Below are 22,651 nucleotides of genomic sequence, written 5' to 3'. Positions count from 1 at the left end.
GGAAAGATTTGATCTTATCTTGGTTGGGACCAGAGGGAGGGAGAATGCGAGGGAATGTTACTACCACCCCAGATTTGGAGGTGCCACTGTCTGGGGAGGGACTGATGGCACCAGATAACGGCTTGCAGAGTAAAAGGGGATTAAAAAGGGGGCAGAGATTGTAGTGGGAGCTGAACCCCACCCACATGTGGCAGTGGTAAAACACCATGCAGTTCCAACACACTGCAATCAGCTGTTCAGTAACTACATGTTAGTGGTGGGCAAATGTTACCTATGCACACTTTTCTAACTCATATAATATACAGGAAGCTGACATTCATCACACAGACTCTGCTTGGAGCAGAGCCTTAATTGCAACTGGTAAAAGATGAGTCATTTTTAATTTTACAGTAACAAATAGGAGCTGGCACTGCAGTCTCTCCCTATGGACACTCAAAAGATTATTTACTCTGATGCTATACAGGCATATGATGATGATGTGACAGCAGCTCAGATAATCTGGCCCTTCGGACACATCGTACTTGTTTCCCACACCCGTCTGTGAGTGCTTCTTTAAGTGCCATTGTTATCCATCAGATTGTCTGCAGTTGTTGCTCATTCAGATAGCTGCCGGGCCTTTTGTCCGTAATCAGTCTGCTCCCTGTTCCTGAGACCTCCCTCCTGCTCGCTGTGGCCCATCTGCCCCCCCCGTCTGACACACATACACACACACTGCACAGGACCTACACGTCTTTCTCACACAAACAAACAAACACACACACACATACAAAAGATCTCAACACCAGCTGTCTAGCTTTCCTCCCATCGCAGTACAACTAGCTGGCCTGGAGCAAATCTGTACAACAATAAAAGCTGTATAAATCTTCAGCTTCCTTGGCAAACACTTGATGTTTGATGGATATTCATCTTACGACGATTGCCTTTGTCAGAAAAAAATACTCACTGACTGTTCAGGAAAAGTTATAAAGGTGTGTTTAGGATTACTTTTCCCATGAGACTGCTAAAATAGCCCTGATAATTATTTATTTAGGAAGGAAGTAAGACACTGTGCCAAATATGTGTTTAAAATAGACAGCATTCATTTATGGTAACTATAAATAGGCCAAATGAAGAAGGGTTAGTTATTGGAGGAGGTTATTAATGGCATTGGTGCACACACTGCTGTTTACTGGGGTCTCACTTGTTAATAAAACCATATCTCAAATACCCCTGAAGTCTGTTACCGCCCTGCTGGAGAGATGCATCTCAAGTGAAATGAAATCATTTTTATGAGAGGATCAAAGAGAGATTTCTTTTAGGGGCCTTCTATTCATGGACGCAGTAAATTCAAGAGTTGGATCACGTTTCAGTGTTGACACCTGTCTGATGAGAACATTTTTTTCCATTTCTTTGAGCCTGATGATGTAGAAGAAAATGTTTAAAGGTTTAACAGGGATAAACATTTGTTTTACAGGTAGACCTACAGTATAACACAAAAGAAGATTGAGTTCAGACAAGACAATTCAAAATGACCTATTGTGGATTATTTGGTAGAATAAAAGTTCATTTGGTTGTTTTTATTAGTATTTTTATTTATTTTGTGAATGAAAAGTAATGATTTAGTTCACCCTTCTAGCAGTGATCGCGTACAGATGGTCAGGTGGGGGTATCTAAGGCAAGCCAAAACAACCACAATACGCCACTTTCCGAACCAGTCTAATTAAGAGAAGGCGAAAAAACGCCGTTTGGTGTGTCAAGACGTCGTAAATTTAAGGCAAGCCAAAACCGTCAGACCAGCTGAGTGGTGTAGGAGGAGGCGGGGAGTCCGCCTGGCTGGCCGGGGTGGTGCTGCTCTTCCACACCGACCCACAGCCAATCTGAGCCGGAGAGACTTGCGACACGAGCCGCTGCTGCTGCTGCTGAGTTCCAGGTAGCAACCTGGGAGTTCAGTTCAAGAAGCTGTTTCATTCCAGGAACCATTCTTTGTGCAACCCTGGACCACAAATTAGATCAGAACATCTGAAGTTAGCTGACGTTTCAACATGTCTATACTACCGTTCACTCCTCCGATTGTTAAGAGGCTTCTCGGCTGGAAGAAAGGAGAACAGATCGGACAGGAGGAGAAATGGTGCGAGAAGGCTGTCAAAAGCCTCGTGAAGAAGTTGAAGAGAACGGGACAGTTAGACGAGCTGGAAAAAGCCATCACAACGCAGAATGTCAACACCAAATGCTTAACCATACCCAGGTAAATAAACAGCACAAACAGGGCTTTGGTGGGGGAAGCTAACCATGCAAATGCTAATGACAGCTAAGGTTAGCCACAGAACTACCAGCTTAGCCTGCTAGTTGCATCAAGCCAACGTTATCTCTTAAAGGATTTTTAAAAGCAGTTTTAGCCTAAGCTGTCATATAAATAGAAAAAATTATTAACTGTTCAACGTAACAGAGTATGTGGTGTCCGAACAGGTTATTCCAAAGCTCATATATGGTGGTAATTAGCATTAGCGTTAGCCCCCTTGATGAAAACATACATCGACAAAACAATTACCAAACATTTGCAAATTACATAATTGTGTAAAAAATACAATAGCTTATATAGTTATATCTTTCAGCTAATGGCACAGTCATTAGCTATTTATACATCAAAATGAATCACAATTATTTCTTTACGTATGCTTCACGTAACCTTTGGACCAAAGATTTAATCCTGTGAACAGGAGTAGTTAATGTTTGTCTCGTGTCTGAGCAGTTGTTCGGTGTCTATAAGCACCTCCTGAAGTGGTATCTGCTGCTCATCCATCGCTGCATATCCACAGTTCGTGTGTGTGTGTGTGTGTGTGTGTGTGTGTGTGTGTGTGTGTGTGTGTGTGTGTGTGTGTGAGAGAGAGAGAGAGAGAGAGAGAGAGAGAGAGAGAGAGAGAGAGAGAGAGAGAGAGAGAGAGAGAGAGAGAGAGAGAGAGAGAGAGAGAGAGAGAGAGAGAGAGAGAGAGAGAGAGAGAGAGAGAGAGAGAGAGAGAGAGAGAGAGAGAGAGAGAGAGAGAGAGAGAGAGAGAATAGACAATAGTTTGAGGTGATCTCATATGCTGACATAAAGGCTTGTGTTGACATAAAAAAGCATGAAATCTGAAAGAATAAATTGGGAGTAGATATATTAGATTGCATAATTGAAATCTTAAATTATCTGTTAATCCAAATGGGGTTTGAATGAAAACAACTGGGCTTCTTTGGTTTCTTGAAGATGTTTAGTCTAATCCACACCCTCTCACATTTAATCAGCACAATGGTTTCCACACAATGGATGCTAACAACACCAACATCAGGAGGTAGGGAGGAGGGGTATTCTAAGGTAGTTTCTGCTTGTTAAGCAACAACAGACAGCTACAGTTTATAAGCTTGACCCTCTCATTTTCCAGTCAGAATTGACAAAGCTCATCAGAAGAGAAGCGAAACGTCTTCAAGAAACCACAGAAGTCCAGTTGCCTTCATTTGAATCCTTTTGGATTACCGAGACCTGGATGACTGAGAATCTTCACCAGCATACGTTATCTGTTGTAATTAAGATAGTAAAAGTAGGAAACACGTTTCTATTGCTTACAGTTGGACTCCATCTTGGTCTTTATAGTACAGAGGGGATCAGTGTGTGTGTGTGTGTTTGTCATTTCTAGAAAGCCTTTAAGTTCAGGGCCCTAAAACACAACTGGAAGTCCCCGTTCTAGTGTAGAGGTCAGAACATGGGTAATAACCCAGATTTAAAAACATTTTCTCAGTTCTTTGGAATGTGCTGCAGGCTTTAAGAAGGGTGTGGGCCACTGTTTGGATTAGAGTTCAATCTCAGTAGATTCTGAGCCTGCCATTTCCCTGAACAACAGCTGTTTTATTTGTCACCGGGACGGCGTGTGGTGATTTTGTTACTCTATTGGTGTACTTTCATCTCATTTATTGGAAATTAGTGGGAAAATATTACACTTGTTTTAAATATTCTAGTGTGTTTCTGAGGGACCTGCAAGAAACAAAACTTTCAAGTCAAACCCTTTATTATTATTTTTTTCAACACATGTAAACTAGGACTAGGGATGAGCCGGATACTCGTTTCAGACGAGTATCCGGTACGGATAAAGCATTTTTGACGAATACGAGCATGAAACGAGTAAACCTCGCAAATATCTGTAATCGTGCTGAAGGAAAATCCTCATTGGGTAACTGACTGTCTTCACGCTCTGTGATTGGCCAGTCACATAGAGCGCCCGCCCCTCCCTACACACAAAACTCTAGCAAACCAAAACGGCCTAGTTTACCTTTAGAAATCAAAGAGGTCATGGACTCTAATGGCACATAAAATACGCAATTTGAAGAAAATTTTATTTGTATATAGATAAACAATTTAGCTGCTCTTAAACTGTCCACGCCTGTCTTATCCTTAATCAAGTTTTGTACCAGTCTGTGTTTCGGGATTAGGCATTAAGGATTATGACCTCTTCAAATGGTAACAAAGCAACTGTAAAAGCTAGTCAGCCATCCAGTAATTATTTTGTCCTAATATTTAAAAACATCAGACAAGGTAATGAATAGTGATTCCATGGCGTTGGTTTTGTACAGGTCTTTAGATGGACGTCTGCAAGTTTCACACAAAAAAGGTCTTCCTCACGTGATCTACTGCCGCTTGTGGCGCTGGCCAGACCTGCAGTCCCATCATGAGCTGCGGGCCGTCGACCACTGTGAGTTTGCTTTTCACACAAAGAAGGATGAGGTGTGTGTCAACCCCTACCATTACCAGAGGGTGGAGACGCCAAGTGAGTGAAGCCCGTGCTAAGTGACATATTTTATTGAATACTTCTAACAATCCAGGAGCTGAACTGAGGTTTGCCTTTTGTGTGTATCCAGTTCTGCCTCCTGTCCTCGTGCCACGCCACACCGATATTCCTACTGAGTTTCCACCACTGGACGACTACAGCTCATCCATCCCTGAAAATATAAATTTCCCAGCTGGCATTGAGCCTCAGAATAACTATATTGCTGGTGAGATATACTGTGTCTCTTGGATTTAAGTTCAAATTAACAAAAGGAACTAAGTTGTGCTGTTTTGATAACAGTATCTGCATAATCTGAACATAATCATCATCAGTATTTGAATGTTGCAGAAACACCCCCACCAGGCTATCTGAGTGAGGATGGTGAAACAAACGATCCCCAACTCAATCACAGTATGGACACAAGTGAGTCACATGACAACACGCACAAGTCAAACAGACATTATGCCTGTGAACTAACCTTCAGTAAATGCTGTTTTTCAGGTTCACCGAGCCTGTCGCCCAATCCTGTGTCCCCCACAAACGGTCATCTTGGTAAGAAAATTCAAAAGGCTCAGCTTTTCTTGTTCAACAACCTGCGCACGTAGGAACAACGATACAACACAGGGCGCATTTATACATATTTTTATTTTTTTCATATTTTGCTTGACCCGTGTATGGCAAGCCAAATGAGCATTTATTCTGATATCAGGATATCAGCCAGAATTGTCATGAACATGTAAGCCATTTCTGTCCACTAGTTAACTAGTTAGACATGTTTGTGTCAACTAGTTAAATATTGAGGGTGAAAATGTGCCCACTAGTTAACTAGTGACAGCAGAAATGCGCACTAGTTAACTAGTGAACACATTTAGGCTTCAGTAGTTAACTAGTTGACACAAAAACTGCTCACTAGTTAACTAGTAAAAGCAGAAATGCATAGCAGTCAGCTACTTGAAGGTATTTGTCTCACTAGTTAACTAGTGAGGGTCAAAATGTGCACACTAGTTAACTTGTGGTAGACATAAATGCGCACTAGTTAACTAGTGAACATATTTTGGCTTCACTAGTTAACTAGTTGACACATAAATGGCTCACTAGTTAACTAGTAAAGACCAAAATGCATACCAGTCAGCTAGTTGAAGGTTTTTGTGTCTCACTAGTTAACTAGTGATGGCCAAAATGTGCACACTAGTTAACTTGTGGTAGACATAAATGTGCACTAGTTAACTAGTGAACACATTTTGGCTTCACTAGTTAACTAGTTGTCACATAAATGGCTCACTAGTTAACTAGTAAAGGCCAAAGTGCATACCAGTCAGCTAGTTGAAGGTTTTTTGTGTCTCACTAGTTAACTATTGATGGCCAAAATGTGCACACTAGTTAACTAGTGAAGGCTTAACTCCTAACTAGTTAACTAGTTGGAGTAGGTCAGTGCCACTAGTTAACTAGTGAACCATTAATGGCTCACTAGCTAGCTAGTTGATGGCAGCAGGCTCACTAGTTACCTAGTTGATGCATCCATTGTCCAAACTAGTTAACTAGTGAGGACATAAATGTATACTAGTAAACTAGTTCAAGTCTACATTCACACTAGCTAGCTAGTTGCGCAGAATTCTAATTAGGAGGTGGAGAATTTCTCAAATTAAGACTCTCTATTGGCTCCCTGTGTCAAAATAAAATATGACAACCAATCACAGTGCGGAATTTCGTAAAATCCCACCCCAAACATTTGCATGCGGCACACAAGTTAACATGCTGGCCAGAGGAACCTCAGCTAGTGAACTAGTAGTGGCTTCAGTGTGACACTTACATGTAAACTTGTGAAGGCAGAACTGCTCACTAGTTAACTAGAGAGGGTACAAATGTCCACTAGTTAACTAGTGAGGTGCAAAATAAGTGTCACTAGTTCACTAGTGGGCCCCAAATCGCCCACAAGTTAACTAGTAAGGTGCGGATATGCTCACTAGTTAACAAGTGAGGTGCAGATTTGCTCACTAGTTAACTAGTGCGCCCTAAAGCGCCCACTAGTTAACTAGTAAGGTGCAAAAAAGCATCACTAGTTAACTTGTAAAGTGCAGATATGCTCACTAGTTAACTAGTGGGCCCCAAAATGTCAACAAGTTAACTAGTAGGGTGCGGATTTGCTCACTAGTTAACTAGTGAGGCACAGATATGCTCACTAGTTAACTAGTGATGTGCGGATTTGCTCACTAGTTAACTAGTGAGGCACAGATATGCTCACTAGTTAACTAGTGAAGTGCGGATTTGCTCACTAGTTAACTAGTGAGGTGCGGATTTGCTCACTAGTTAACTAGTGAGGTGCGGATTTGCTCACTAGTTAACTAGTGAGGTGCAGATATGCTCACTAGTTAACTAGTGAGGTGCAGATATGCTCACTAGTTAACTAGTGCGCACAAGACGCACACTAGTTGCTGTTTTTGGAGCAATCTAGTTTACTTGTTATGTAAAAATGTGTTCTTACTAGTTAACTAGTGACAAATTTACCTTCACTAGTTAACTAGTTGACATATTTGGCCTTTCTAGTTCACTTGTAATGGGACAGGAAGCACTCACTAGTTAACTAGTGAGCATATCTGCATTATAATTTTTTCTCACTAGCTTATAGAGGGCAAACTGAGCCTTACATGTTAAGTAGTGAACACAAAACACTGTCACTAGTTAACTAGCTGCAGAAAAATGCCCCTAAAACTAGTAAATTTGTGGAATTTGAATAAATACACACTTGGCTGGCATTCTGTGTAACATGTTAACTAGTTCGACCGCTGTACTGCTCACTAGTTAGCTAGTGAGCAAATCCGGCCTTTACATGCAAATGAAGAAATGCAGAACAGCTATGTGATTGGTCCATGTAGGACTGAGAAACAGAGAAAGTATGGCGGACTCTGTTCAGGCTGTTCTAAGAGAAAATTTGATAAACTAAGATCGTTTGAGCACATAAATATGTTTTGACGATATTTGTAGCGAGAAAGTTGTGGTGTATTGCTGTAATCTTTGTTCAGTTAACGTGTGCAGTCTTTAGTTTTCAGTTATTAGTCTGAAAAAGCCTGGAGGCGGAAGGCAGCGGCAGACAGCATGTCTGTTTCTGTTGACAGGAAAGTGCAGAAACTCCGCAGAAATCTCCGTCAGATATATTGTTTCACATTTGTACGGAAGCGACAAGTTTATAATAATAAAAAAGGCTCTATTTTACATACGTTGCTGTAAAGCCTGCCAGCACTCATAGTGTTTTAAAGGTATAAATTTGCGAGGAGATGTAGCACCTAGTGTTGGTGGTCTAGTGACTAACGCGTTCGCCTGCAATGGTGAAGGTCGCGGGTTCGATACTCGATCATACACTTTAGTTTTGTACATTATTTCACTTCTTTTCTTTTGCATAATTTTTGTATTTATGTCAACAAGAAACAAAATACGTAACGGATTAGTGGGCAGAGTCACACACACACACACACACACACACACACACACACACACACACACACACACACACACACACACACACACACACACACACACACACACACACACAAACATGTAAACAAGTATTTTATGAGTATGAATCTGATTATTGCCGACAGTCGATATTTAAGCATGTGTGTCCCCCTTCCTCAATCCATCCTCGCAAAATAAAATCATCGGCACAGCACAGCAGGCTTTCTCTTGATCCAGAACTAGCACTTCGAAATTGATCATGTCCGCGGCCATCTGCTGCACAATCAGCTGCTCGCATCGCGGGAAACATTGAAAACAGCTTCATGAACTGAGACACAACAGGGTTAACATCGACAAAAAAATCCACAAATAAATCTAAATAATTAATGCCATTTCCGTCTTTTTCGTTGAAATATACAAATAGCAGATCATAAATCTAGAGCAGAAAAAGCTGCTGCAGGAAGCAGGGTCTGTAGTTATTCATGCACCAATTCATCAATGTGATTATTGATCAAGATCAGGTAAACTGATATTAATGTTGCAACATTTCATTTGATCATCTGAATGATACCACACAACTGAATGACCTGTTGAGTCTCTGCATATTCAGGTATTTACTACGGAAAACAAACAACAGCAGGCAGCAGCAAGACTCCCCATGTTATTTCTCGGGTCGCTGGCCCGCGGTCGTCGGGGCCGCTGCGGTCAGCTCTTAGCCGGGAAGCCCTCGTTCGGCTGCGTGGGCTGCTTCACCGTGGACCAGCTCCCAGCAGCCGCTGGTCGGGAGAAACGCTCTGGCTGCAGCTCCGATCAGACCCTACCAACACCTCGCCACAGACAGCACCGCATTAAAAGCCCACAATTACGACCCGCTCCCCAAAGTTACAGTTCTCAAGCACTGATGAACACATACATAACCCACAACAGCTATGAAATGTGTGTTATTTACGGCAAAAAGGAGATATTTTTCAAGCCGACGTGCCAATGTTAACCGCAGTTGGCTTGGAAATGTGCTGATTTTATTATTTTTGTCAATTAAAATCCCCCTTGTTTGCTCTTACGTTTTACGAAAATGCAATATTAATTAAAGCACGCTTTAGTGATCAGCATGTAAAGCAAAGAAGAAATGTGAACATTTCAACCCATTTCGAACCAACCAGTAATATGATTTCTTAACACGGTGCAGCGGCAGCATTTAAAAACCAAAATATAGTTTTTACTCTCCAAAAAAAGGAGAAGACAGTCACGGTGCAGCAACCCATTTTAGTCCATTAATCTCCACAATAAATATCCAGACAGAGAATTTCTACGGCCTCGCTGTAAACTCCAATGTCACCCAGGACCAGTCTTAAAGAGACAACGTGCTTAAAGGGAAAGTGTGTAGATTTCTGGCAATAGGGGGTAGTAAATACCAAAGTCACTGCAAACAAGCTGTATTTTTTGTTCAAGTGAGGACCTTACTAACTAATGCTCATAAAGCCAACAAAACCCTCTGGACTCTAGCTGTAACTCTCAAATTAGGATATGAGATTAATGACTCAGGTTCACGCTCCAATACATTAATTGTTTGAGAAATGCATCTTTTTATGTTGAGTGCCATCCGCCAAATAACACACGAGAAAAAGAAGAAGAAGAGTGTTGTTGCACAGTTTTCAAAGGAGTCAAAAACCACCAGCAAAACCATAAATACAGCTAAATAAACATAGAATCCAACATGGCGTCCTCCAGAGAGTCGGACCCTCGCCTGTGTATTTTATTACTATGAAGGGTACATGAACTGATTAGGAACACAATGTCATAGGGTCAAAGGTCAAGGTTGTGTGAGGTCATATATATATCAAAAATTGCCTGAACGGGTTGAATGATTTTGACCAAATCAGAGGTGATAGCTCCCTATCAAAGGTAGATAAACTGATCAGGTCACAACCTCATAGGGTCAAAGGTAAAGGTCGTGTGAGGCCGTATATATGAAAAATTGGTTTTTGTGTGCAATATCTTCTGAACAGGTTGAAATACTTTGACCAAATCGCAGGTGAGAACTCCCTATCTAAGGTAAATAAACTCATGAGGTACAAAACCTCATAGGGTCAAAGGTCAAGGTTGTGTGAGGCCGTATATATGAAAATTTGGCTTTTGTGTGCAATATCTCCTGAACGGGTTGAAGGATTTTGACAAAATCAGAGGTCATAACTCCCTATCAAAGGTAAATAAACTCATCACATACACAAGTTCATAGGGTCAGAGGTCAGTGTCATGAGAGGTAATATATATGACCAGTCAGGCATATCCCGCGACGCTCTGCATCAATTTCCAGGGCTTTCTTGTTTCTACAGAGTTTATGTAGGGTGCTGCTGGTTTGGGGTGTTATGTCAGCAGGCAGAGTTTAGGAGTCTGACAGCTGTGGGGAAGAAACTGTTTCGGGACCTGGTAGTCTTAGTCCATAGGCTCCTGTAGCGCTTCCCAGAGGGCAGGAGGGTGAAGAGTCCATTCGATGGGTGACTGGAGTCTGATGGTTTTCCCTGCCCTTTTCAGACACCAAGAAAAAAGGAGAGTAACTTTATTTTGTTTGTGTGATTTTATTTTGTTGTGTGACTACTGGTTGCAGTTCCCTGTTCAATTGATTGCTGTTCCCTGTTAAATTTAAAAAAGAAAAAAGTCTAAAGTTTTGTTTTGACTGGAGAGAACTAAAAAAGGTTACACTGTCTTCTGGTACTAGCTCAAAATAACAAGTGGTGCTTGCTGCAGAACCACAAAGGCGGAGCTGCACCAGAAGGTGGAGCTGCACCAGAGTCAGCCCCGCCCATTCCAGAATCAGCCCCGCCCATTCCATTAGAGTCAGTCTAATTCCTTCCAGTTGTCAGACTTGATAGCATTCTGGAACCAAAGAGGGTGTTGTAGCTAAAAAATGCGAGATTGAGGACGGAGTTGAGAAGTTAATTGAACAGTTTTTGTAAAGGTTCCATATAATTAAAAATCTAACTTTTGGAACTTTTAATCATGTTATATTGTCATTTCCTCATAAGAAACACGCCAAAGCCATTTTTAGCCTCATTCATGCATTTTCCTCCCATCTCAGCTTCAATTTGGTCTCCTCCCCCGAAGCGGGTCTGGTCTTGGTTCTCAAATCTGGATATTCTGTGAATTTTCTGACAAATTATTTCTGAAATGACTTCTACTGAGACACCGCCAATAAACCATACATCCCATCTCAGAGACACACTGGGCAGCACAATTACATGTAACGCCACTTGATTTATAACAGATGTGGTGGTGTAGTGGTTATGGAGTCAGGTTGACATGCTGTTTCGCCTCCCAGTAGTGTAAGTTTTAGGTAGTTTACAACCTCTTTTCTTCATTTCTAGCTACACTTGCCAGTACTATGTTTACAACAATTTACTGGTATACCGTTTAACATATAATGTGTTTATTTATTTATTTATTCGTTTATTTAGCCAGTGTGAGTCCATTTGTGAGCAGAGTTTCAACTAAAATGCTGTTTAGGAACGACCAAATTCAAAGAACTTTTAGCGACATAAATATTTTGCTGAAAAGAAACATTACAACTAAAATATAAACAAATTGAATGTGGCTAAATAGACTGCTGATGACCCCACCGAGAATCGAACCAGCATCAGCTGAGGGGAAAGCAAAAACCAACTCAGACGATTTTACCACTAGACTACCAGAGGCCGTTCAATAGATTGAAGTGCTGTTGTAAACCACTTTTATTAGACCAGCTGTAGGCAGATATTCGCTAAAAGAAACCTTTTCATTTCGAGATATATTCAGTCTTTGTCATGTAGCAAGTTATATTTATCTTGTTTAATTGGAGTATAGAACATAGCATTAACGACTGTAAACTAGTAACAGCCGTAATTCATGTGGGTCAGGTCAGTTTGCGATAAAGTTGAAAACAAAAACGGAAGTCAGTGGGCTAGGCTGAGTTTGCGTGAATGGGCGGGGTGCAGCTCCGCCTTTGTGGTTTTGCAGCCAGCACCCTCTCCAAAATAACCACAGTTTTTTCCCTCAGTGTCATTTGATCTATTTCTTGGGAAGATGGATGGATGGATGGATATATATATATATATATATATCAATAATTATTTTTAATATAGCCTTTTTCAATACCAAACTTTCAATACCAAACAAAAATGAACTACAATAAAATTACTGGCACACTAAATTCCAATTCTCCTCAATGGGACTTGAACTCGCCAACTGATCTCCCTTACACGACACCAAACGAGGTGCTTTACTTGATTTGGGAGGGGGGAATAAAAGCATTAAAACAATAAAACTTTGAACATTACAACACAAAGAGAAAATAAATAATGTTACAGCAATTGCGGAATGCCATCTGCGGGATTCGAACCCGCCGCAACGACCAACCAGTAGGTGTCAAACCATGACTAATGAGTGCAAGCCTTGGCGCTCAGGGACACCCATCAGATTGTGAGGCCACAGCACATACGTTTTAGACTGGGTGGGATTCTTATACCCAACAGGAGTCTTCTGCCCGCCTTCTCATTAGAATATGCATAATTTGTGTTTCAGGCACTAGTTAACTAGTGAGCTGCTGCACTGCCACACATGTAAACTGGTGAAATTTCTATTGTTCCACTAGTTAACTAGTGGACAAAAATGGTCAGCTTGTATGTGTTTTTAGATGCAACTAGTTAACTAGTGAGCAAATCCGCACCTCACTAGTTAACTAGTGAGGTGCAGATATGCTCACTAGTTAACTAGTGAGGTACTAGTGAGGTGCAGATATGCTCACTAGTTAACTAGTGAGCATATCTGCACCTCACTAGTTAACTAGTGAGCAAATCCGCACCTCACTAGTTAACTAGTGAGCAAATCCGCACCTCACTAGTTAACTAGTGAGCAAATCTGCACCTCACTAGTTAACTAGTGAGCAAATCCGCACCTCACTAGTTAACTAGTGAGCAAATCCGCACCTCACTAGTTAACTAGTGAGCATATCTGCGCCTCACTAGTTAACTAGTAAGCAAATCTGCACGTCACTAGTTAACTAGTGAGCATATCTGTGCCTCACTAGTTAACTAGTGAGCAAATCTGCACCCTACTAGTTAACTAGTTGGCGTTTTGGGGCCCACTAGTTAACTAGTGAGCATATCTGCACCTTACTAGTTAACTAGTGATGCTTTGTTGCACCTTACTAGTTAACTAGTGGGCGCTTAAGGGTGCACTAGTTAACTAGTGAGCAAATCTGCACCTCACTAGTTAACTAGTGAGCATATCCACACCTTACTAGTTAACTTGTGGGCGTTTTGGGGCCCACTAGTGAACTAGTGACACTTATTTTGCACCTCACTAGTTAACTAGTGGACATTTGTACCCTCTCTAGTTAACTAGTGAGCAGTTCCGCCTTCACAAGTTTACATGTAAGTGTCACACTGAAGCCACTACTAGTTTACTAGCTGAGGTTCCTCTGGCCAGCATGTTAACTTGTGTGCCGCATGCAAATGTTTGGGGTGGGATTTTGCAAAATTCCGCACTGTGATTGGTTGTCATATTTTATTTTAACATAGTGAGCCAATAGAAAGCCTCAATTTGAGAAATTCTCTGCCTCCTAATTAGAATTCTGTGCAACTAGCTAGCTAGTGTGAATGTAGGCTTGAACTAGTTTACTAGTATACATTTATGTCCTCACTAGTTAACTAGTTTGGACAATGGATGCATCAACTAGGTAACTAGTGAGCCTGCTACAATCAACTAGCTAGCTAGTGAGTCATTAATGGTTCACTAGTTAACTAGTGGCACTGCCCTACTCCAACTACTTAACTAGTTAGGAGTTTTGCCTTCACTAGTGAACATGTGGACACTTTGAACTGTCACTAGTTAACTAGTGAGACACAAAACCTTCAACTAGCTGACTGGTATGCATTTTAGCCCTTACTAGTTAACTAGTGAGCCATTTTTGTGTCACCTAGTTAACTAGGAAGCCAAAATGTGTTCACTAGTCAACTAGTGGGCATTTCTTCTGTCACTAGTTAACTGGTGTGCACATTTTGGCCATCACTAGTTAACTAGTGAGACACAAAAACCTTCAACTAGCTGACTGGTATGCATTTTGGCCTTTACTAGTTAACTAGTGAGCCATTTTGTGTCACCTAGTTAACTAGTGAAGCCAAAATGTGTTCACTAGTTAACTAGTGAACATTTCCGTCTCCCACTAGTTAACTGGTGGGCTCATTTTGACCCTGACTAGTTAACTAGTGAGACACAAATACCTTCAACTAGCTGACTGGTATGCATTTTGGCCTTTACTAGTTAACTAATGAGCCATTTTTGTGTCAACTAGTTAACTAGTGAAGGTCAAAATGTGTTCACTAGTTAACTAGCGTGTACAGTTTGACCCTCACTAGTTAACTAGTTGACCTGTTGACAAGATATCAGAATTAATGCTCAAGCGGCTGGCCAAATTGGGCAAAGTTAACAAGTGGGATTTTTACATTCAGTAGTCAGCTAGTACGAGTTTTTGTACCTTACTAGTTGACTAGTAAAAACTAAATGTGTTTTAACTAGTTAACTAGTGGACATTGATCTGTCCACTAGTTAACTAGTGAACACACTGAGCAATACTAGTTAACTAGTAAGATATGAAACATTTTAACTAGTTAACTAGAGAGAATTTAGGCCTTACTAGTTAACTAGTTGACATTTAGGCTGTCACTATTTAACTAGTTGACACAAACATGGCTAACTAGTTAACTAGTGGACAGAAATGGCTTACATGTTCATGACAATTCTGGCTGATATCCTGATATCAGAATAAATGCTCATTTGGCTTGCCATACCCGTGCTTTCTACCGGATGCGTAAGCAGCATGTAACGTAATAATGAGATAGTGTTCTTTACGGGAGCGTTTCACATGCAAATCAGCAGCGAATGCTTTCCACGCAGCTGGTCCTGAAATGATTGGAGAATTACAAGATCACGCGTGATTTCAGTAGTTCTCGTAAAAACGAGCTAGGAGAAAAACGGCATAATTTATCCAAAAGGTCTGGTTTATTTTCTGTTCTTTTTATCACGGTCGACCATGGAGGTTTCACAAGAAAAGATGGATTTTTATTGACTAGTTAAGCAACTGGAAATCTTGCCCGTGTCTTTTATTTTGAAAGGTGCCAGATGTTTTACAGCACCCTGGTGTTTGACCGCCTGTCTGGCCTCTTTCTGAGCTGTTGAGCTAGATGTGTTCTGGAAGTGTGACCTGTAAAAAATACACCTGAAGCATAAATTGGTGAAGTGACGCTCCTGGGAATCCTCCAAAACACACTTTGTGACCGGTGGAAACACACCCATCCACCATAATGGCTACATATTCTGCTACTGCGGATGTTAGGCTACCATTTGTTTTCAGTGGAAAGCTGGGGTTATAAAGTAAAACTGAGCTGTTAGAAGTTAAAGTTTTAAATGTTTTCTGTGTAATTTATTAGTGTACAATAAATATATCAACAGTAGTTAACGCTGTTCTCCGGTTTAGTGTAAATCTTCCCAGCACTTCACCATCCACTCATATAATCCTGTTTTTGCCATTTTGAGTTTTCTAGATCATTAATACAAAATAGGAGTCTGAGTTTGCCATTATTCTGTTTTTGAGTCAGATTAGCTCATTTCCTGCTGTACTGCTCTCTTGCTTTGCTTTATGATAAAAACTTTTGAAATTCTATTTGTTTTTTTATTTCCAATTTGCAATGTTAAAATCTCATTAAAGAAATATTGTAAGAGTGATGGTACTCACATATATTTAGATGCATATCTGCAGGTAAGCCACATATGATCACCTCACCCAGAAAAAGATTTTTTTTGTTCCTGAGTTTCTTGATTTTGCATCTCTAAAATTCTGCTGCCTTTCACTCAAGCATGCGGTCAAATCATTTGCAGCATTGTAGTTTGTTGCTAATACATTTAAAATATCCTGCTTTTATGGTCTTTACTGTATTGCAGGACATTGATATTTAAAGTGTTCTCCCTTAGCTCAATCTAAAGTTATTGTGGCTTGTTTGATAGATTACCAGTTTGTTTTAGGTGATATTTAGACCAAACAAAACTGATAAAACTGGGCGTTGTATTGGTAAGCGGACTACATTTGTCATGTGTTAGTTTGGATTTGCTTTTGTAGATTTGTCATCAAAGTTTTTTGTGTTTTATCAGCCGTCTTGTGTACGTAGAATAGAGCTTTCTTATAAAAATTTTACTTTCAGTGACGTAGCTTTAGCTTTTATCTGTAAATATGTCTTCATCTCTCCACCGATCCAGACTTACAGCCCGTGACGTACTGTGAGTCTGCGTTCTGGTGCTCCATCTCCTACTATGAGCTGAACCAGCGTGTTGGAGAGACCTTCCATGCGTCCCAGCCGTCTCTGACAGTAGATGGATTCACGGACCCCTCCAACTCTGAACGCTTCTGTCTGGGCTTGCTGTCCAACGTCAACCGCAACACAGCAGTAGAGGTCACTCGAAGACATATTGGTACAAATTTTTCGTTTTGAAGCTTTTAAAATAATTGGACTTTGAAAAATGTGCTCAGCCATTTGTGTTTTCTGTTCTCTTTTCAGGCCAAGGTGTGAGATTGTATTACATCGGAGGGGAAGTGTTTGCAGAGTGTCTCAGCGACAGTGCCATCTTTGTCCAAAGTCCAAACTGTAACCAACGTTATGGTTGGCATCCAGCCACTGTGTGCAAAATACCTTCAGGTCAGCTTGGGATTAAAATTTAAACACACCAGAATTTGATCTACAAAATAACTCCGCTGTAATGCAACATGGACTTGAGGTAATGTGTTCTGTGCACTATTTTGTCAGGTTGCAATCTTAAGATTTTCAACAACCAAGAATTTGCAGCCCTTCTCGCCCAGTCAGTCAACCAGGGCTTTGAGGCCGTTTACCAGCTCACCAGGATGTGCACCATTCGCATGAGTTTTGTGAAGGGCTGGGGAGCAGAGTACAGGTAAATATATCCCAAAACCTTTTGCTTATTTAATCCGTTTGACATTCAGTGTGTTTACATGCACATCAGAAAACCAAACCATTGCCCTAAATAGACTGACATTGTTTTTTTACTTATTTATTTACTTTTAAATGCATGTAAACACGTTACTCTTGCTGAAGGTGAACTGGTTCTAATCGTGCTGAAGCATTGAGATAATGCGGTAGGAACCAGACTGCATCTGCATGTAAACGGCTCAGTCGGGCTGATACCGGTAACTTCCGGAAGTGACGAGACAGCGGAGCGCTCTTCTGGTTTAAACATGTGTAACACTATCAAACAGTACAGTTTGTAACAAGTACGCTGTGCTGCAGCATTGCTGTTTTCCATTCTTTCGTCCATTGTGCACATCCTGTTTTAACAAGCGTTTGTTTACTGTTTGTGTTGCTACAAGCTAACTGTATGAATGCCAACACAAAAGGGTGCATGTCGCCACCTACTGTTCCAGAGTGTAATGAACTTCATTTGAGAGGTCGGTTTTCTAATGTACACGTAAACTAGGATAAACGCTCCCAGTTTATTACTTTAGATCGACTAAAACCTAAATTATACTTCTCTGTCTGCTCCATGATGGATGCCACAACGCCATTATCTGTCCTTGCAAGGATTCTCCAGCAGGCTTGCAAGGACGGAGTCGAGCTCTCTTTTCTAAACATCCGCCCGTCGAGACAGAGAACGCAAGCTTGTGATTGGTCAGGGCACCGCTGTCGTCTACACCGCCGTCATTGCGCCCTCAAAAACAAAGAGAGCCAAGGATAACTAGCAGCAGACACGGAGCAGCTTGAAGAATACCTAGCGAAAAAACTCTAAAAATATGAACGTTTAATTCCCCCATGACTGGAGGAGTGAAAAGATACGCAGCAAGCGTTTTATTTGTGGACGGAAATGACAGGAAACGTGGGTTTAGAGGTGGCGAGCGCACGAAGAGGTGGAGGAGGATGACTGACAATTTGTCTGTGTTAAAAAGCCTCGTATACACAAAAAAAAAAAACCACAATATAAACACACTATCTTGGACCAGATACATAACAGGATACCACAGAACAGCGCTACGCCCTCTGTTGTCCTGGCGGGGAATTGCTTTGCAACACTCCCCTGGAGACGGAGAAGTATGAGGGCAAAATGTCTCCGTACGTGCGTGTCTCCCTTTTGGAGCTGACGGAGAAGTATATATCAGGCTTTAGATGCACATGTAAACATAGTTTCAGTAACTAAAATTGCTTTAATTAATAATTAGTTTTTATAACAATAAGCCCTAAGATGTTTGGCATTAATAAAGACATTAGAGGTATTAAAATATATTTGAGATGTTTAAAAAAAATGCTAAATAGCTAGATTAACTGAACTAAATTCATCATCTGTCAGATTCTTCCAAGTTTCTGGGACACATTCAGGTTCTGTAGTTCAGAAGTCCTGTAATCTTTACAAGATTTAAAATTAGTGGTACAGAATACTAGAGGATGAACAGACGTAAAAGTAATGTATGTAGTTTGGGGATTTTTAATTGACATAGTTGTATTTGTAATTGTAACTATCTCTAACCAGCTCTATGTACTCTTATTAAAAATCCTATCAGAGCATTTATTAAGGAAAATGAGGAGGATGTTGGAGAGGGTGTAGCTGTGAGTCTGCAGGAGAAGTAGAAGAATTCAGCAGGCATGCATGGGTGTAGAGGGACATGGAAGAGGACATGTGGAGGGGGGTCTTCTGGATCATGAGCTGAGCGTGTTGTATTTCTGGCACCAAACACCTTGGAGGGAAACATCCTTCGTAAAGTCTTGAATGACTTCAGAAATAGCCTCTAGAGTTGATGTTAAAGGTGCCATGGCAAATTTGGAAAACAAATTAACCTAAAACATTTGCCCATGCCTCTTAACTCATTCACTGCCAGCCATTTCCTGCTCAGAAAAGCTCTTTGCTGCCAGCAATTTTCAGCGTTTTTACTGGTTTTTAAGTCATAGAACGTTGCGCTCTATGATGTTCACGCCAAAAGTAACAAAACAAAGAGGAGACTCACTTCTTGCATCAGGAAGAATCCGCGCATTTCGAGCGTTATCCGTTCTTTCATAATCCGTTGTTAAACTGTGATCAGAAGAAGCTTTTCCGGTTCGCACCTCACTTTTTTTTACAGCAGCGGCCCAAAATGATCTCCTAACACATGGATTTTCTGCTTCCTGATCACGTGACGTGCGATGTATGTGGATGGAGATTGGCTTTAGAGCTGGGATGTTTGTTCACACGGTGCGGGGGCTCGTTTCGACGCCCACACAGTAAATAAAAATGCAAATGACGACTTTAGTCGTCATTGGCAGTTAATGAGTTAACAACGTTCTAACATAAGAAAAAAGTTAAAAAATCAAAGTTGTTATCTTGCATTTGTTTAAATACCTCGGCCAATAACACACCTCAGATTTAAAACGAGTATTGGACGATCCGGTTGTTGGTCTCGCTGAACCGCTGCACTCCCATGGGTTCTCCATTCATTATGCACTCGCGTGTTTTGTAAAAGAACACCCAAAAAGAATGAAAATGTTTGAAGTCACAGACAATATAAGACGTTTGGACCTAGAAAATAGTGAGTGGTGTTAAGGACTATCTCGTTTCCTCCGGCAACATGGGTTTCCGGTTCTGGCAGAAGCGTCTCAGGAAGATACTTAAGGGGAGGGGTGAGTGTTTCGTAACCGTGTTTGCATTCAAAACCTATCTTGTTCTGTAGATTTACCTTAGCGGCTTTAAATCAATTAAAAATAATAGGCTGGGTTTATATTTACGACTATAATTACATAATGTGTTAGATGGACTTCACATTTATAATCTCCTGGTTTTCTGTGTCCTGCAGACGCCAGACGGTGACCAGCACCCCCTGCTGGATCGAACTACATCTGAATGGTCCTTTGCAGTGGCTGGACAAGGTCCTCATACAAATGGGCTCTCCTGACATCCACTGCTCCAGCACGTCTTAAAAAGAGCAGTCCCAGACACACAACCATGCAAACCCATATAGAAAAAAAGCATCTGTCGGTGATTTCACTATTCAAACAACTGCTCTCCCACATGATTCACTTTTTTATTATTTTAAAACTTGAACAAATTTAGCATCAGTCAAATCCTTTTGTAGAAATTGTTTATCAGAAACAGCCACTTAATAACTATGTTTCAGAAGAAAAACTAATTATTTCTGATTAAACATTCTGATACATCTTTATTTAGAATATAGATTTGATAGAAAATAGTGGCATGTTTACCCCTCCATTTTATTATATAGATTTAGCTCATCACGTTTTGTACTTTTTTGATTCTGTGAATTAAAAGTTAATAGTATTCATTACCCTAATCAGGGTCCTAGGTCTGGACTTTGTACTTACTAAATGGGAGAGTTCATTTATCAACTGAAACATAATAAATATGGTTAAAAATGCTATTTTTAAATCTATATTTATTATTTTAAGTAAAAAACTGCTTTTTCTTTACAGATTTTGTTTGCATAAATTAAAAGATGAAACTGATCACCGGATTTATCTGTAAGAAAAGTAAAATAATGCACCAGTGTGAAAAAATATTTGTAACAAAACTATTTTTCTTTAATAAGAGACAGTGTATAAGTTATTTTTGCACATTATTCTGCATGGGAATATATTTTTTTATTATTGCCTAATATGGCTGTACATAAATATTTATAACTTGTAATTTCAAGTTGATGGATTGCTTAAAATAGTGAACCTGACTATTATGACTTAAATATAAACCCATCAAACTACAGTAAGTTTTCCCACACTGGGTCAGCTGATTCCACAGAAACACAGGATTATTGTATCATTTTATTTTCGTGACATGTACAGTATTAGTTCTTAGGAGGAAATGACTGACTTTAGATGTGTGACTTCAAAGGCTGTGCTTCATCAAATGTGGCGTGCACACAAACATCCAGGTGTCCATTTGTTTGCCCATGACTGCTCCTTGTGGGTAAATTATGCACTTCTGGTTTACTGTGTTACTAAGTGTAAAGCTGTCGTGATAACTTTGTAGTCCCCATACTCTTTATATCCCAGATAAATCGATACAAGCATGTATAATACTGCTCACTGTCCTAAGTCCCTGTTTCTACTGCAACCTTGTAAATTGTGCACTTACAGTACACCAAACTGAGCTGCTGTAAAACTCTTAACAGTGCTTTCCTGAAATGCTGTGTACTACACTGCATTAGGTAGATTTGTTTCAGTTATTGTGCTTGATATTTTTTAGGTAGTTTTCTGTTTTAAGCATTTGTTGATCAAATTGTTTGAAATGACATTTTAATAAAATGCAGCAGACAATAACTTTGTGTTTAGAATTCTTCAGCCTTAATTCCTGAACCTATTTTTCTCATCCATTTGTTTTTTTAACTGATATAAAAAATTACCCCCAAAGCAGGACCAAGTAATCGATTTAATGGTTTTAAAGTTTGATTATAGGTTTGAAATAAATGGGGCTACAACAATCATGTTGCTAAATAGTGCTCGCAAATACGCTACACTCATAAAAACAACAGTTTCATGTTGATTCATCTGAATCTACAGTCAGGTCCATAAATATTGGGACATCGACACAATGCTAACATTTTTGGCTCTATACACCACAATGGATATCAAATGAAACGAACAAGATGTGCTTTAACTGCAGACTGTCAGCTTTTATTTGAGGGTCTTTACATCCAAATCAGGTGAACGGTGCAGGAATTACAACAGTTTGCATATGTGCCTCCCTCTTGTTAAGGGACCAAAAGTAATGGGACAATAGGCTTCTCAGCTGTTCCATGGTCAGGTGTGTGTTATTCCCTCATTATCCCAATTACAATGAGCAGATAAAAGGTCCAGAGTTCATTTCAAGACTGCTATTTGCATTTGGAATCTGTTGCTGTCAACTGTCAAGATGAGAGCCAAAGAGCTGTCACTATCGGTGAAGCAAGCCATCATTAGGCTGAAAAAACAAAAGAAACTATCAGAGAGATAGCAAAAACATTAGACGTGGCCAAAATAACAGTTTGGAACATTCTCAAAAAGAAGGAACGCACCGGTGACCTCAGCAACACCAAAAGACCCGGAAGACCACGGAAAACAACTGCGGTGGATGACCGAAGAATCCTTTCCCTGGTGAGGAGAACACCCTTCACAACAGTTGGCCAGATCAAGAACACTCCAGGAGGTAGGTGTATCTGTGTCAAAGTCAACAATCAAGAGAAGACTCCACCAGTGTGAATACAGAGGGTTCACCACAAGATGTAAACCATTGGTGAGCCCCAAAAACAGGAAGGCCAGATTAGTTTGCCAAACAACATCTAAAAAAGCCTTCAGAGTTCTGGAACAACATCCTATGGACAGATGAGACCAAGATCAACTTGTACCAGAGTGATGGGAAGAGAAGAGTATGCAGATGGAAAGGAA

At 40.4% G+C, this 22,651-nt stretch overlaps 1 protein-coding gene across 1 annotated transcript; it reads left to right on the top strand.

Moving 5' to 3' along the window:
* The first annotated feature begins 1,487 nt into the window (after window positions 1–1,487).
* smad3b (SMAD family member 3b) lies at window positions 1,488–21,547 on the top strand. Its single transcript, XM_015964383.3, has 9 exons — window positions 1,488–2,224; window positions 4,576–4,769; window positions 4,861–4,995; window positions 5,118–5,192; window positions 5,271–5,321; window positions 16,503–16,715; window positions 16,802–16,939; window positions 17,048–17,192; window positions 20,071–21,547. Exons 1-9 carry the CDS (start codon window positions 2,022–2,024, stop codon window positions 20,192–20,194), a joined length of 1,278 nt encoding a protein of 425 aa, XP_015819869.1. The 5' UTR covers window positions 1,488–2,021; the 3' UTR covers window positions 20,195–21,547.
* Window positions 21,548–22,651: the final 1,104 nt, after the last annotated feature.

Source organism: Nothobranchius furzeri, chromosome 4 (genome assembly GCF_043380555.1).
Source record: "Nothobranchius furzeri strain GRZ-AD chromosome 4, NfurGRZ-RIMD1, whole genome shotgun sequence".
Taxonomy (NCBI): Eukaryota; Metazoa; Chordata; class Actinopteri; order Cyprinodontiformes; family Nothobranchiidae; genus Nothobranchius; species Nothobranchius furzeri.
The sequence above is the reverse complement of the archived record's forward strand: the minus strand, read 5'-3'. Positions and strand labels throughout refer to the sequence as shown.

What these genes read in the sequence shown, in the direction of transcription:
- smad3b (XM_015964383.3), top strand. Translation starts at nt 2,022, where the DNA reads ATGTCTATACTACCGTTCACTCCTCCGATTGTTAAGAGGCTTCTCGGC. An exon ending in GGTCACTCGAAGACATATTG is followed by an intron (nt 16,716 to 16,801) that starts GTACAAATTTTT and finishes TTCTCTTTTCAG; the next exon opens with GCCAAGGTGTGAGATTGTAT. An exon ending in TGTGTGCAAAATACCTTCAG is followed by an intron (nt 16,940 to 17,047) that starts GTCAGCTTGGGA and finishes CTATTTTGTCAG; the next exon opens with GTTGCAATCTTAAGATTTTC.